General features: G+C 49.8%; 1 protein-coding gene across 1 annotated transcript; it reads left to right on the top strand.

Moving 5' to 3' along the window:
* Positions 1-1,046: 1,046 nt before the first annotated feature.
* On the top strand, positions 1,047-14,838 carry PRPH2 (peripherin 2; the record flags this gene model as incomplete). The annotated part of the gene is made up of 3 exons (XM_082849169.1): positions 1,047-1,627; positions 11,517-11,763; positions 14,626-14,838. 3 exons carry the CDS (start codon positions 1,047-1,049, stop codon positions 14,836-14,838), a joined length of 1,041 nt encoding a protein of 346 aa, XP_082705295.1.
* Between the last annotated feature and the right edge of the window lie 722 nt (positions 14,839-15,560).

Raw genomic sequence — 15,560 nt, 5'->3', positions numbered from 1 at the left:
AATTGCATTGCCCTTTGTCCTACTCAGATTGACAAGTTTTCCAGATCCTTGGACTTTCCAGGTTCGCTTGTTATAAATCACCTGTTCCTTTCCTTTGCCTGCTTTTCCAGTTGATGATTTTTTTTTTTTTTGATGTGGAACTGTGGCAGTTAATTTTTTTTTCTTTTTTTGCTTATTCATTCTTTTTTTTACATGTTGCAAATGTTTTCTCACAATCTGTCATTTGTTTTTCAACTTGGATAATGATGTCTTTTGTCCCATTAGAAAGTTTTAAATTTTGAAGGAGTTTGGCCCAGAAACATGCTCTGGGGAGACACATGATGTGATCTGAGCCAGACCTCCAGATAAAGCCCATTTCTCTGGCCAGTCTTGTCTTTTTGTTTTGTTTTGTTTTCGCGGTACGCGGGCCTCTCACCCCTGCGGCCTCCCCCGCTGCGGAGCACAGGCTCCGGACCAGCAGCCATGGCTCACGGGCCCAGCCGCTCCATGGCATGTGGGATCCTCCCGGACCGGGGCACAAACCTGCATCCCCCGCACCGGCAGGCGGACTCCCAACCACTGTGCCACCAGGGAAGCCCAGTCTTGTCTTTTTTTTTTTTTTTTTTTAGTCTTGTCTTTTTTACTCCTGATTCTTCAAGCTGAACCCAGAGCTCTCTGCTCCAGGGTGTCCAGGGAGGCTCCTCTTGACCATGTTCTGAAACTCGCACGGCTTTATCTAATGGGATGAACCTGGCTAAAGAGATTAGCAAGATGTCTTGTGGATCCCACTTTTAATCTGCAGCCTTCAGTCTGTCCCTCCTCTGCCGGGAAGGGAGCTGCAGAAACGACACGCGGAGGACTGGCCCCTTCATGAGCTGTGACTCTGAGGCCCCTGCTCCCACTAGTGAGTTTACAGGGGTCCCAGGCTAGGGGACGCAGCATGGGCAGCCCCCAGAGCAGCTCCCTGCAGCTTGGGCCATCTGCACCCTTCCCAAGGCCCTGAGTCTTCAGGCTCCGGGCTTACTGAGGTCAGGAGTGAGAGGCTGCCTGGACTGCACTCTGCAAGTATGGCTTTGCTGAAAGTCAAATTTGACCAGAAGAAGCGGGTCAAGTTGGCCCAAGGGCTCTGGCTCATGAACTGGCTCTCCGTGTTGGCTGGTATCATCATCTTCAGCTTAGGGCTGTTCCTAAAGATTGAACTCAGGAAGCGGAGCGATATGATGGACAATTCCGAGAGCCATTTTGTGCCCAATTCCTTGATAGGGATGGGGGTGCTGTCCTGTGTCTTCAATTCTCTGGCGGGTAAAATCTGCTATGACGCCTTGGACCCTGCCAAGTACGCCAAGTGGAAGCCCTGGCTGAAGCCATACCTGGCCGTGTGTGTCCTCTTCAACATTGTCCTCTTCCTGGTGGCCCTCTGCTGCTTCCTCCTGCGGGGCTCCCTGGAGAGCACGCTGGCTCACGGGCTCAAGAATGGCATGAAGTTCTACCGGGACACGGACACCCCAGGCAGGTGTTTCATGAAGAAGACCATCGACACGCTGCAAATTGAGTTCAAGTGCTGTGGCAACAACGGCTTTCGGGACTGGTTTGAGATTCAGTGGATCAGCAACCGCTATCTGGACTTTTCCTCCAAAGAAGTCAAAGAGTGAGTAGCCTCCAGTCCTGGGGTCAGAATGATATGGGGACACGGAGACACGAGCCTGTGACTCCCCCTGTCCAGTGCCTTTTCCTCCCCATTGGGTGCTCTGTGTGCACAACTTATTACTGCGTGTGAGGGTGTATTGGGTTGGACCATATGGAATTGTTAATATTCTATCATTTTTGAGCGATAAAAATAGCAACTTCATATGGTTCAACCTAATGTTTGGCTAAGATGGGAGGAAAGTGTCAAGTTATAGAAACTATTTGAATGGGGGTCACCAGGGGGAGACCCAGCCAGGACCGTGTGTCTGCTTCATTCGGGAGGAGGGAATTCATGGATCACATATACCGAGACTTCATCTGGCTGCTTGTCTCATTCACTCAAAGTGAGTGCATTCGGTCCTAAAAGCATAAATTTCTGGGTTGGTTCCCTTGTTTTCCAACCTTTCCACCCTGAGCAACCATTCTCAAGGTGTTTGTCCTTGGATACGGTGGAAAGAGCAGAGGATGGGGCAGTCAGGGGGTCTAGGCTGTAGTTTTGTCTCTGTTGTTAATTAGATGGTGATCTTGGGTAAGTCATTTGATGCCCTGGGCCTTTGCTTGCCCATCTTTTAAAGGAAGGCACCAGAATACACAACTTTGGAGGTCACCTCCTAGCTCTGTCTAGAGCCTGGCATACAACAGGCGCTCAATAAATGCCTGCTGGTGTTTACTACTTAAATCATGATAGTGCAACTCGATAAAGTGTTTCTAAAGTGTTCTTGGCATGTGTAAAAGTAAAATCCTGAGCAGCGGATGTAGGGAGGTGTTGGTGAGAAAGAGAATCTCACCCTTTGTGCTGATCCCAGCATACCCCTTCCCAGAGACCCACCATTGCGGGTCTTGAGTCGTTTTCCAGGGAAAGGTCAGCCTGTCCAGAGCCAGTGGCTCTCCCTCACCTCTTCCTTCTGTCCAACTCTACCCATTCCCTGCCTGAGGCTAGGGCTTCAATTGTTCATCCAGCTGGTTTATCCTCTGAGTGAGGCTGGTGAGTCCAAGGGGACATGCACCCTGGGCGCTGGGCACACTGGCATCGGGACATGGTTGAAGCCCAGACAACACCGGTGAACCCCAGATGGCTAGCTTAGCTGCTCCTCAGATGGAAGCGAAGTCAGACTGAAGGTCACTGCTTGGGATTGTATTTTCTCTGTGGGTGGGGATTACTGCTACAAATCCCTTGTCAAGGAGGCTTTTAAACCACTCTGCCCTTCCTAGGGGACAGATCCGCAGGGACAGCACAAAGTGGCATGATTTATATGAGTTGCCCTAGGACGGTGTGAAGCCAGAGGGACAAGCAGGATTCCTGGGGATGGGGAGAGTGGGGGAAGCAGAAGCTGAGGGTAGAACTAGCCTTTGTGATGGACGGGAAGGGGCTTCTCATCTTCTCCTCTGTCATTTTCCTTGATCGTCTTCTGCACAGAGTCAGTCCTTGATGAGACTTACAAGATCTCCCTGTGATACCCAAATCCCCTTCTGTCCCAGGGTGGAGAAATGCTCCAGGCTGCTCCACTCCCAATGGTCGGCATATCCAAATTTTCAGGCAAACATTAAACTTGATCAAAATTACCTCAATGCCCCATACCAACTTATTGGTGTGAAACAATCTTAACTCCATTGATTTGGAAAAAATTTTCTCTGCTACACACACACACACACACACACACACAAATATGGTCACAACATTAAGAGGAACTGAGCATCCTAACTGAGCCTGGCACTTGTGAGCTTGGACAAGCATGGAGGGATGGCTGGTTTCTGGAGATTTCTCAGGGTAATATTTAAGGTCAACAGCTGGTTCCTGAAGGCTCCTGATCTAAACATGGAGATCAGGTGGGAACAATTCAAGATTTTTTTACAAGAATTTACAAGCCTTTGACCGCACCCCACCCCCACCCCAGCCTGCCCTGTTGCTAAGTTGCTGGGTCTTTGGGGAGGAAAAAGGCCCTTATTTGGTGTGCACAAAACCTCTCCTGGGGGGTTTGTATTTTTGTTGTTTTTACTGTTAATCTCTATTTTGTGGATGAGAAATCTGAACCTCAGAGAGCTTAAGGGATGTTCCTAAAATCTCATAGCAGGAAGTGGCAAGCTGGGGTTGGAGGTGTGGGGCAAATTTTTGGAAAAACCAACCAACCAGCTTTATGGAGATATATTCCACACACCATACAACTCACCCATTTCAAGTGTGCAATTCAACGGTTTTTAGTACATTCACAGAGTTGTGCAACCAATACTGAGGTTGATTTTAGAATGTGTTCACCACCTCACAGAGAAACCCTGCAGCCTTCAGTGTTCACTCCGGCCTCCCCTGCCCCCAGGCCCAAGTAATCACTACTCTACTTTCTGTCTCTATAGGCTTCCCTGTTCTGGACATTTCATTTGAATGGAATCATATACTATTTGTCCTTTGGGGTCTGGCTTCTTTGGTTTAGCATACCGTTTTCCAATCTCATCCGTGTTGCAGCAGGCATCAGCACTCATTCCTTCTTCTTTTGGGATGGCATCCCACTGTAGGGAGCGCCAGGTTTTGATTCTGCTCTTTCCACTCTGCCTCATACAGATTCGGTGTTAGATGAGTGCTTGTTCTCCGACAGCTGGGGGGTGTTGGAGTGGGGAGGGGCCTCAGGTCTTCCCTCTTCCTCTCTCTGTCTTGCCCTCTTCTTCCTCCTCCAGAGGGACAGTGGAAGGTGTGGGCAGATAAGATACAAGCTCGACAAGCACCTGTGGATCGTGACGGGATTCTGGTCCTTCTGTGCCAGGGTCTCAGGTCATCATGAGGCCCCACACAAGCCAGAACTGCCCCCTCCCCCCGCCCAGCCTTTCCGTGGGCTGTGGCACGTGGAGCCATGCTGTGCTCCATCCTCCTGCATCTGGGTTTCCCTTCTCACTCCCTCCCCAGCCTGGTGGTCCTGGGGTGGGGGTGGGTGGGGACACTCTGTTATAACTGGGGGAGGCCCTCAGAGGGAGGAGTCCAGGAATGCCGCCTCCCTCAGTGACTCAGTCTTCAGAGCACGATATCGGGATATAGATTTGTGATTCTTAACCACCAGAGCTACTTTTTTTTTTTTTCATTTTCAACTTTTATTATGGAAGATTTCATGCATTCACAAAGGTAGAGAGATTATAACAAATCCCCACGTACCCTCGCTCCCCCATGACATTTTCCCCCTTCTGGGTATTAAGAAGCAAATCCAGGGCATTGTTTCCTCTTACCTGTAAACACTTTAGGAGGAATTTCTAACAGATAAAGAGGGTTTGCTTTATTGCCTTTTTGTTTTTAACAGAAGCACAATGTTAATAATGCCTACTGACATTACTATCGTCCAATACCCAGCCTGTGTTCAATATTCTCTGATTGTCTCAAGATGTCTTTTACAGGTGGTTTATTCAAATCAGGATCTAAACCAGACTTTGCATTTGATTGTTTGGTCTCCTAAGTCTCTTACTCTAAATAGTTACCTTTTCATGCCATGTGCGTCTTGGAGGAAGTCGGCCATTTGTCCTGCAGAATTTCCCACATTCTGGGGTTGGGCCATTGTAGCCCATTGCTGTCTTCTAACGTGTTCTTCTGTATCTCCCTGTAAACCAGTAGTCAGGGCTGAGGTGTGGCTGGATTCAGGTTCAGTTTTGGCAAAAGCACCCCCTAGGGTGCTGCTATGGGTACCTTACTGCATCACACCAGGAGGCAGAGGTCTTCAGCCAGTTTATAACAATTCCTTTAAGGTTTCCTCCTGTTTTCAGGATGAGCTGAGCTTCAGCGTCTTGGGGTGAAAGGCAGAGCATGAAGCAGCTCAGGGGTCTTGGCACTGTCAGCCTGAAGGAACTGTCAGCCAGGAAAGCCTGGCCTGGGGCCCTCAGTCTGAGAAAGAAGCTGGCACTAAGCTCTCACTTTACTGTCCTTCCCACGGAACCCACAGGCCATGACACCTGTTCCCTCTTCCTAAACAATTAATAGATACCTAGAGAATTCTGGACCTTGGCCTAGGAGATTCCTGAGGGCAGGGCTGTGTCTCCCTTCAGAATGGGGCTCCCTGAGGACGAGGCTCTCTCTCCCCTCAGACCGGGGCTCCCCAAGGACGGGGCCACGTCTCCCCTCAGACCGGGGCTCCCCGAGGGCGGGGCTGTGTCTCTCCTCAGACTGGGGCTCCCTGAGGGCGGGGCTGTGTCTCTCCTCAGACTGGGGCTCCCTCAGGTCAGGTCTATTTCTCCCGATAAGACAGGACTCTCTGTTGCCGTCTAGATCTCCCGTCGGATTGGTTCTCCCTGAAAGCAGTGCTGTGTCTCCCTTCAGACTGGGGCTTCTTTAGGGCAGGGCTGGGTCCCCTCTTTCTTGTGTCCTCCATCACCACCTGCAGTTCTTTATATCCAGTGACTACTCAAAAAAGAAAAGAAATACTATTAGTATTTCAAAGAAATACTAATACTGCACTTGTTGTATACCAGGTGCTCTATGTGTATTATCTCAATTAATCACCACCACACCCGTCAGAGACTTATATTGTCATTTCTCAGGTGAGAAAACTGAGGCTCACAGAAAGAAGTCAAGTGAGTTGCCAAGATTCCACAGGTGTCACTCAGCTGGCATTCGGGTTGGGGATTGACACATCATCAGTTACACTCCTGGCTCCCTCCTCTGCTCATTTCCATATGGCTTTCCTTATTGATTCACCTACTAAATTATGTTGCTTTTTCCAGGAAAACTCCAACATGACGATTTTCCCAAGTCATATGCAGCTTGGCTATGGCAGAGTGGGCTAAAAGAAAGCCTTATCTTAATTAAGACCCTGACAAGCTTTGGTGAGCCCTGAGCAGAGATTTGTAGCCTGGGAAATACTCTGATATAAATAGTCAGCTCACCACCTAAGCAGCTCTCCTCTGCCTTTGTCTTAAGAGGGTGAGTGGAGCCTTAATCTGTGGTTGGAACCAGGGCAAGTGCTAAGTCAACATGACAATGCTTCTGATGGAGAGGGAGGGCTAGTTTCAGAGATGTGGGACCCCAAGAGGTCCTAGGCTGGGGGTCTGGGGGAACCCCAATGTCCACCAAGCCAGGCATACCCTCAGGGTCCCCAGTCTGAGGGAAGACACAGCCCTGCCTCAGGGAGTATGAGGCAGATCTGTAGGCTTCACCCCACCTTAGGGACACCTGGAGAGTGCATAGGAGAGATGATGCTGGACAAGGAAGGGCTCCTGGGACAGGGAACAGGGGAGAGAACTCACACTTTCCCAGGAAGTTTAGCTAGAAAAGCCAACAGGCAGGAAGGACCTGAGAGGCTCTGAGGAAACTCTGAGGAGGGGTGGGCAACTGCTGTGGGCTGGACTTCCACTTACTGTGTAACTTTGTGTGAGGCCCTGCCCTGCTCTGGGCCCCACTTCCTCCTCTGTAGAACAGCCTGGTGGGTTGTAGGGTCCCCCCCAGATGGCCATGAGTGGGGAAGAGCCAGCATTCTCATAGGGCCTGTGTCAAGTGCATCCTCCTACTGCCTCATTTAAACCTCCCACAGCCCCTGAGAGGGGGTGTGATTCTCGCACCTCACACAGGTCCACAGCTCACAAATGCATATTTGAGACTCAAAGGCCAGCTCTCTGTGCTCTACCCACTCCGTTCCATAGGGACACTGGGAATGGCCCAGGTGGGACATTGTGCAGGTGGAAGCGGGCTCCAGGGACAGCCTGCAGGTCAGGAAGAGGGACGAACAGTGTTTGCATTTGGGGACCAGGCCTGCTGGGGTTGGTCCTAGGGGTAGGAGACTACGTCTGCTCAGTCCTGGGTGGGGCTGGCTCGCCCCTCAGAAGCGGGTGGGAGCCCCAAGCTGAAGGGCCTCTGCTCCAGTCCTCCCACTGGGACCACCCAGGACCACCCCAGCCAGCGGAACCAGGTGCCGTGCGGGGCTGTGCAGGGAGAGCTGCTCCCATGGCGCTCGGTGCAGTTGAGCTTCAGCAGCAGCCACTCCCATCATTGGACAAATGTCTCACAGCCCCTGCCTCAGGCTGGCATTGAGCTCTGCCCTTGCAGTCTTTTTTTTTTTTTAATTTTTAAAAAATATTTTATTTATTCATTTTTGGCTGCATTGAGTCTTCATTGCTGTGCGTGGGTTTTCTCTAGTTGTGGCGAGCGGGCTTCTCATTGCGGTGGCTTCTTTTGTTGAGGATCATGGGCTCTAGGCGCACAGGCTTCAGTAGTTGTGGCACGCGGGCTCAGCAGTTGTGGCTCATGGGCTCTAGAGCACAGGCTCAGTAGTTGTGGCGCATGGACTTAGTTGCTCCGTGGCATGTGGGATCTTCCTGGACCAGGGCTCGAACCCATGTCCCCTGCATTGGCAGGTGGATTCTTAACCACTGCGCCACCAGGGAAGTCCCTGCCCTTGCAGTCTTGGTCACAGAAGGCACTCTTCTCCACAGCTGGCAGAGGCCACACCACCCACGCACAAGAGACTATTCCCCAGCGGTGTCATGTGCTCTGTTCCACTGTCACAGCTGCTCCCTGACGACACACAGAGCTCACATGAAGTCTCTTGCTCTGTCACCCTTCCCAGCCCTAGCCCAGGCGTCCACATGTCTTACACACTTAGTACGTACCAAGCACTCTTCTTAGCCTCTTTACGTGGATCCCTTCATACAACTCTTATGTCAACTCCATTTTACAGATTAGTAAGCTGAGGCCTGGCGAGGTTAAGGAATTTTTCCAGAGGGATGAACCAGGAGTAAACTCAGGCTGTCCTGCTCTTATTGTGGTGCTGGTCCTGGACCACCTGTGCATCCAGGGCCAGCTGTTCTCCGGGCAGTGGGCTCTGACCATGAAACAGAGGGCAGGGACTACGGGGTGTGTGGAAATACGGTCGCCATAACCCAGGCGAGGACTGTTCTGGAACCAAGGAGGCCACATTTTTCAGAGCCTTCCTCAGGTCTTAATCATACCGATCAGCAGACAGTTCACTGAAAAGAAACCACAAATGGATCTTAAACACATCAAAAGATACTTCACTTATAATGAGAAAAACAGAAATCAGAACAACTCTGAGATATTATTTTTCATCTGTCAGGTTGGCAAAGATCAAAAACAGGACTTATGTGGGTGTGGCTGGTGTGGGTGTGACTGTACAACCCCCGAGAGGAGAAATATGGCAGAGCTCGGGTGCAATCACAGGTGGACCCTTTGATTCAGAGATGCCTCTTCTAGGAATTGATCCTCTAGATATATTCCCAATATGCAAAATGACCCATGTCCATGTTTGTATTAACAAGTCACTGGGGGGACTTCCCTGGTGGCACAGTGGTTAAGAATCCCCCTGCCAATGCAGGGGACACGGGTTTGAGCCCTGGCCCGGGAAGATCCCACATGCCACGGAGCAACTAAGCCTGTCCGCCACATCTACTGAGCCCACACGTCGCAACTACTGAAGCCCGCGCGCCTAGAGCCCGTGCTCCGCAGCAAGAGAAGCCACCGCAATGAGAAGCCCACGCACCGCAATGAAGAGTAGCCCCCACTCGCCACAACTCGAGAAAGCCCACACGCAGCAACGAAGACCCAATGCAGCCAAAAATTAAATAAATAAGTTAAAAAAGAGAAAAGAAAAAAAAATAACAAGACACTGGGAAAATCCCAAATGTCCATCAATAGGAAATGGATAGTACCCTATGGGCCATCTGCACAAGGGGGACACCATGCACCTCATTAAAACCTGGAGAATACTCTCCATTTGACAGATATAAAAAGATCTCGCGGGGGCTTCCCTGGTGGCGCAGTGGTTGAGAGTCCACCTGCTGATGCAGGGGACGCGGGTTTGTGCCCCGGTCCGGGAAGATCCCACATGCCGTGGAGCGGCTAGGCCCGTGAGCCATGGCCGCTGAGCCTGTGCGTCCGGAGCCTGTGCTCCACAACAGGAGAGGCCACAGCAGTGAGAGGCCCGCGTACCGCCAAAAAAAAAAAAAAAAAAAAAAAAATCTCTAAGGTATTGCTAAGGGAAAAAAAATGATTCAAGACAGTGTCTATATAATGCTACCATTCGGATGAACAAACAAACATACAGGAAGAATAAGAACTCTGCAAAATCTGAGCTTGCTTATCCATGCTTGAAGCTTCTGTGAAAGGACAGACAGAGCTGGCCACAGTGAGGGAACTTGGGGGCCAAGGGACAAGAATGAGTGGGAGACTTTTTTGTATTGAGGGTATTTTATTTAGAAGTTGAACACGAACATCTGTTTTTTAAAGAGTATAATTAATTACCATGTCAATGAACATTGTTGGAAACAATTTCTATTATGAACAATTACATGCTCCCTATCCTTGTGCTGTAAAAGTCTGCTGCTATTATGTAATGCATTGTTCATGTGCAACTTAAAAAAAACCTTTTTTACTCAAGATAACATGTACACAGTCAAGGGTGCAAATCTTAAGTGTGCAGCTCCATGCATTTTTTTTTTAAATTTTTGGCCGCACCATGTGCCTGTGGGATCTTAGTTTCCTGACCAGGGATTGAACCTGTGTCCTTGGCAGTGAAAGTGCGGAGTCCTAACAACTGGACCACCGGGGAATTCCCTCCATTAATTTTGACACGTAAAGTTGCCTGGGTAACCAACGAACAGGTCAGATGGAACATACCCAGCCTGCCTGATGGGGAGGGAGTGAATTTTCATTATAACGATGGCTGCCCCTTTTGAATTTTGAACCTGCATGAATGTATGGTGTGCTCTAACCAAATATATGTATAAGTAGAGAGATGCAAAAGTTGTGCAAGTTGCATCCTTCAGGTGAGTACGGAGCTCCCACCCAGCTGGGGGCAGAGGTCAGTGTGTATGGAGAGCAAGCCATGGGCAAAGACCCATTCTCTGCTCCTGCAAAGGCCCAGGGGCAGAGCAGGCCTTCTGGAAACATCTGTTGAGCAGAAGTGATCTGGCCAGAGGGGACCTTGGTCCCCAGTGATCTGTAAGGAGAAGATGAGGTTGGGGAGGGGGCTGGGTGTTGAAGTTGATGGTCATGAATGCTAGGCAGTCTTGTCTCAACAGTCACCACCTGTCCTGCTACTCTTCCTATCAGCTTGGCACGGACCCAAGAAATCATTGCATGCCAGGGCCTGGCAGCACAGAGTGGTTGATTTTTTTAAAAAATAAATCTTTAAAAAAAAAAAAAATCTTTATTTTGCAGTTTACAATGCAATACTCCACAGACTGGTGTTAAATGTTGTCTACAGTGCAACATCCATGTTCCAACACACCTAATAATTGCCAGGAGTACAGTGCTCTTGTCGATCTTGTATTCAGTCAGGTTAAAACAAGGGGCAATAAAAGAGTGAACATGTTTCTCATGTGTGTGACTCACTCTTGTCTAAATGCCCCAACTTGTGACTTCTTTACTATCTATACCGCTAGTTATCCAGGACCTTGAAGAAATCCTTAGCCTCTAACAGGCCATCCTCTGGCAACTCAGTACAGTGAACAGCGTTCTGGATCTTAGTTTTACCAAAGATTGCTCAGCGGCTTCCAGGACGTAAACGCCAGGCAGTTTCAGGATCAGCAGGTCCACAGAATTCTCGAAATGTCATTGTTAGGTTTTGTCGAATCTCCATTGCTCCACAAGGGCTAGAATACGTATGTTCCTTATTTACTTGCCTCTTGGTTTATCATCTATCTTAACCCTCTAAACATAAGCTCCAGGAAGGCTGGGGCTTTGGCTCTCTAGGGTCACTGCTCCATCTTCAGCACCTAGAACGGTGGCTGGCGCATAGTCGGTGTACAGTAACTATTTCTCAAGACAGCAAATGAATGAATGAATATTCCAGATTTTCAGAAGGGGATGGGAGGAGCTGGCCCCTGGTGAGAAGTTTAAGAAGCTGGTCTTAAGCAGTCTGTTTCTCCTCCAGTCGCATCAAGAGCAACGTGGATGGGCGGTACCTGGTGGATGGAGTCCCCTTCAGCTGCTGCAACCCCAGCTCGCCACGGCCCTGTATCCAGTACCAGCTCACCAACAACTCTGCACACTACAGCTATGACCACCAGACGGAGGAGCTCAACCTGTGGGTGCGCGGCTGCAGGGCCGCCCTGCTGAGCTACTACAGCAACCTCATGAATTCCGTGGGCGCTGTGACGCTCCTCGTCTGGCTTTTTGAGGTAGGCCCTGGGCTGGTGGGGGGCAGGGCAAGAGGGAGCCACCTGCCCCATTGGGATTTGATGGGGTGGAGCTGGGCCTGGGTCTCCCTCCTGGGAACCAGCCCTCTGCCCGCCGTGCAGGCAGGCCCAGGCTTGAATACCAGCACCTCTATTTTTTGTTTCTGTCCCATCACTTAAAAAAAAGAATTCGTTGAGTTGAAATTCACAGCACATAAAATTAACCATTTTAAAGTGAACAATTTGGTGGCATTTGGTACAATCACAATGTTGTGTGACTACCACCTCTACCTTGTTCCAAAATACTTCCATCGCCCCCTCAAAAAAACCTCATACCCATTAAGCAGTCAGTCCCTCTCCTCCCCTCCCCCTTAGCCCCTGGCAACCACCAGTCTGTGTTCTGTCCTTGTGGATTTATCTATTCTGGACATTTCATATAAAGGGAATCATATAATATGTGACCTTTTAGGTCTGGCTTCTTCCACTTTGCATGTTTCAGAGGTTTATCCTGTGTCTCCACTTCTTGAGTCTAAGGACTCGGAAAGTTATTTAACATCTCTGTTATAGGGGGCTGCCAGCATTTAGCTTTGGAACTATTGGGAGGCAACAGGAGATACAGGCACATCGAAGTGTTCAGTCAACGCTTTGTGCTTCTCTTGAGATTCTGGTAGCAATTTACCTGGTATTCTAATTATTTGTAGGTTCATCTTATCTCATCTATTAGGTTTAATTCCTCTCTGTAGCTGCAGGTCTTGGGATATAGCAAGCTCTCATTCATTCATTTACTGAAGAAATAGTTTCTCAAAAACCTACGAGTGCTGGGCGCTGTCCTGGGTGCTGAACGAGAGCCCACTGTCAGCGAGGGGTAAACCAAGGTGGCACAGAGAGAGTGACTCATGGGCTCATACTTTGAGCTGACAGCAGAAACCCAAACTCCAAAACCTAAATGTACAAAACCAGAAACATTAGGTGGGGAAACTCTGCCCATCAGAGAAGATTCACTGAAAGGTTCCCTTAAATAAGTCAATCTTTAGTGCTATGGAAATTCACACATAGCTGGGCTCTCAGCTGAGACGCACCACTTCTAACTTACCACATCACACCAGAAGAACTGTACTGCCTGTTGAGGGGGTGAGGTGGGGAGGAAGGCCTTCTTTTCACATTAAGGCAAACGCAAGCATATTCATGATGATTTATTAGTCACCAGCTCCTTGAGGCAGAGTCTTGGGAATATGTGGGTAGAATAAGGAGAGAAGCTTACTGCTAGAAGGTTAGAAGTTTGCATCCCTTGAAAACACATGAAAAGAAGACTGAAAGGATAAATGAAGTCAGTGGGAAAATGGAGTTCCATTGGCTGCCTCTCAGTTTACCCACCTTTCCAGGAACCTAGTGACCGCTAAGGAGAGGAACTGTTCACTGGGAACAGGGAGTTTTAATCCCCTTTCACTTTTCCCCTGAGTCTTTTAGTGGGCAGAGCTCTGTGATGGGCACAAGGGGGGCTGATAAGATCCTGCCCTCAGCCTTGCCCTCCTGGGTCTCAAAATCCATGAGTCCACATCAGACTCATGAACCAAAGGGAACATTACCTAGCACAAAAGTCATAGTGCAACAGGGGGCGTTCTTGAGGAAAGCAGGAAGGAATCAGAGTGGGTACACGCACACCAGGAGGACTTCCTGGAGGTGAGTCTTTCCACTGTAAAAATATCTTATTAAACTTTCAGTCAACAATAACCTAAAACTATTCGTTACTATTATCATCTACTGCTGTAATTATAAAATGCTCCCAGAGCATTCATTCAACAGACGTTTACTGAGGCCCTACCACCACTGGGTGCTGTTGTAGGGGCTGGGACAGCAGGTAAACAAGATGCATCAGGGCCACCCCTGCCCTCAGGGGGTGGATGTTCTCCATCAGTGGGCCTAAGCCTCTCACAGAGTTTGCTATACCATCAAAGGAAGAGTGTAAGACAGCAAACCAGGAATTTGTGTAGAAACAAGTGGCTAACACAATACAGGGTTAGAAAAGTGGAAACAGTACTTACCATGCTCACTAATAACCAACTACAGCTGATATTCCTATTCATCCCTGCTGTGCACCAGGTACCATGCTCTACACATATGGAAGCATCACAGCATGCCCATGGAGCAGGCGGTACTTCATCTGAAAATCTGCAAACCAGATGAGTAAACTGAGGTTTCCTGGTCACATGGCTGGCTAAGTGCCAGGGCTGAGGTTTGAACCCAGGCATTCTGGCACCAGAGTCTGCTGCAGTGACTTCCAGTGAGCAAATCCAAACAAATCACCCACTCATGCTCTAGTATCACAATAACACAAGTAGAGGGAAACCGTATATCACTACTGTTTGCAGAAAAGGAGATGACTTTCTAATTCTGTCCAGCAAATAGTTGCTGAGCACCTGCTACGTGCCTAGCAACGTGCCAGGAACGGGGTGGGGGTGGGGGTGGACACAGAGAAGGAGCCCAGGATTAATGCCCCCAGGAAGGGGGAGACTTGAGGGCAAAGAGGGGAGAATTCAGGTGCAGGGGCACCCATAATGTTCTAAGTAGAGAAAACAGCAAATGGTAAAACTGGAGAGGAGAAAGGTTGGGTGTGGGCAGGATCCAAAGAAACCCAGGGTGACTGGAAAGGGAGGAGAATGGGGTCTGAGGTGAGGCTGGAGCACAGGCAGATCGTGAGCACCCAGGCCTGGCTGGGGCGGGCAGGGCCTCGCCAACCCAGCCCCAACAGTGCCTTGTTTGAAGGGCTCCCAGGATGAGCAGGCTGGTGGCTGCCATGGTTTCCTGGTAACCCCTGCCCCAGCTACTTCTCCCAGATCTCCTCTAAGTCTCCTCTCCCCACACCAGGTGACCATCACCATCGGGCTGCGCTACTTGCACACGGCGCTGGAAGGCGTGGCCAACCCCGAAGACCCCGAGTGCGAGAGTGAGGGCTGGCTTCTGGAGAAGAGCATTCCGGAGACCTGGAAGGCCTTTCTGGAGAGCCTGAAGAAGCTGGGCAAGGGTAACCAGGTGGAAGCCGAGGGTGTGGATGCAGGCCAGGCCCCAGAGGCTGGCTGACGGTCGCGGGACCCCCTCCCCTCTGAACACTGAAAAGTAGTGGACTCCAGGAAACGCGGATACCCCCTGATCCAATATGAATCTCCCAAGGAGGGTGGCCGTCTCACAGAGACTCTTCTGGATGGTGGGATTTAAAATTCAGGGTCTCTAAAAACTTCCGTTGAATGACTGTCCAAAGTGTGAGTGAATGAGTCCCACTCAGGCTCACTGCCCTAGGACGCACCCTCACGGTGGACTCAGGGGGGCCTCTCAGTGGATGACTCCTCATGGCACAGGAATTCAGTTCCACCCTGAGGCTACTGGCTACACCTGAGGGCTGCTCCCTCTTTATGAGCTGGCTGTCACGTTGAGCTCCGAGTCGCTTCATTCTATATCCAAAGTGTCACTTGATGCATAAGCTTAAGAGTCTGAAAGATGTACTGGCCACGCTGTCATGTTTTTCAAATGCGAAGATTGACACATCAGCCATTTTATGTAATTACAGAAGGTGAGGGACAGTTACACTTTTCTAAGAGTAATGGTCTCTCCAGAGGACTGAGGGCTCAAAAGAGGAATTCTCAATCATGAGGCAAGAGAACTTAGAGAGAGGGGATTATGTCCCTCAGCAAAAATACAGCTTTTGGGCTTCCCTGGTGGCGCAGTGATTAAGAATCCGCCTGCCAGTGCAAGGGACACGGATTCAAGCCCTGGCCTGGGAAGATCCCACATGCCGTGGAGCAACT

The sequence above is a fragment of the Leucopleurus acutus genome (assembly GCF_964270905.1).
Source record: "Leucopleurus acutus genome assembly, chromosome: 10".
Lineage (NCBI taxonomy): Eukaryota > Metazoa > Chordata > Mammalia > Artiodactyla > Delphinidae > Leucopleurus > Leucopleurus acutus.
This window is presented reverse-complemented; position numbering and strand designations above follow the sequence as displayed.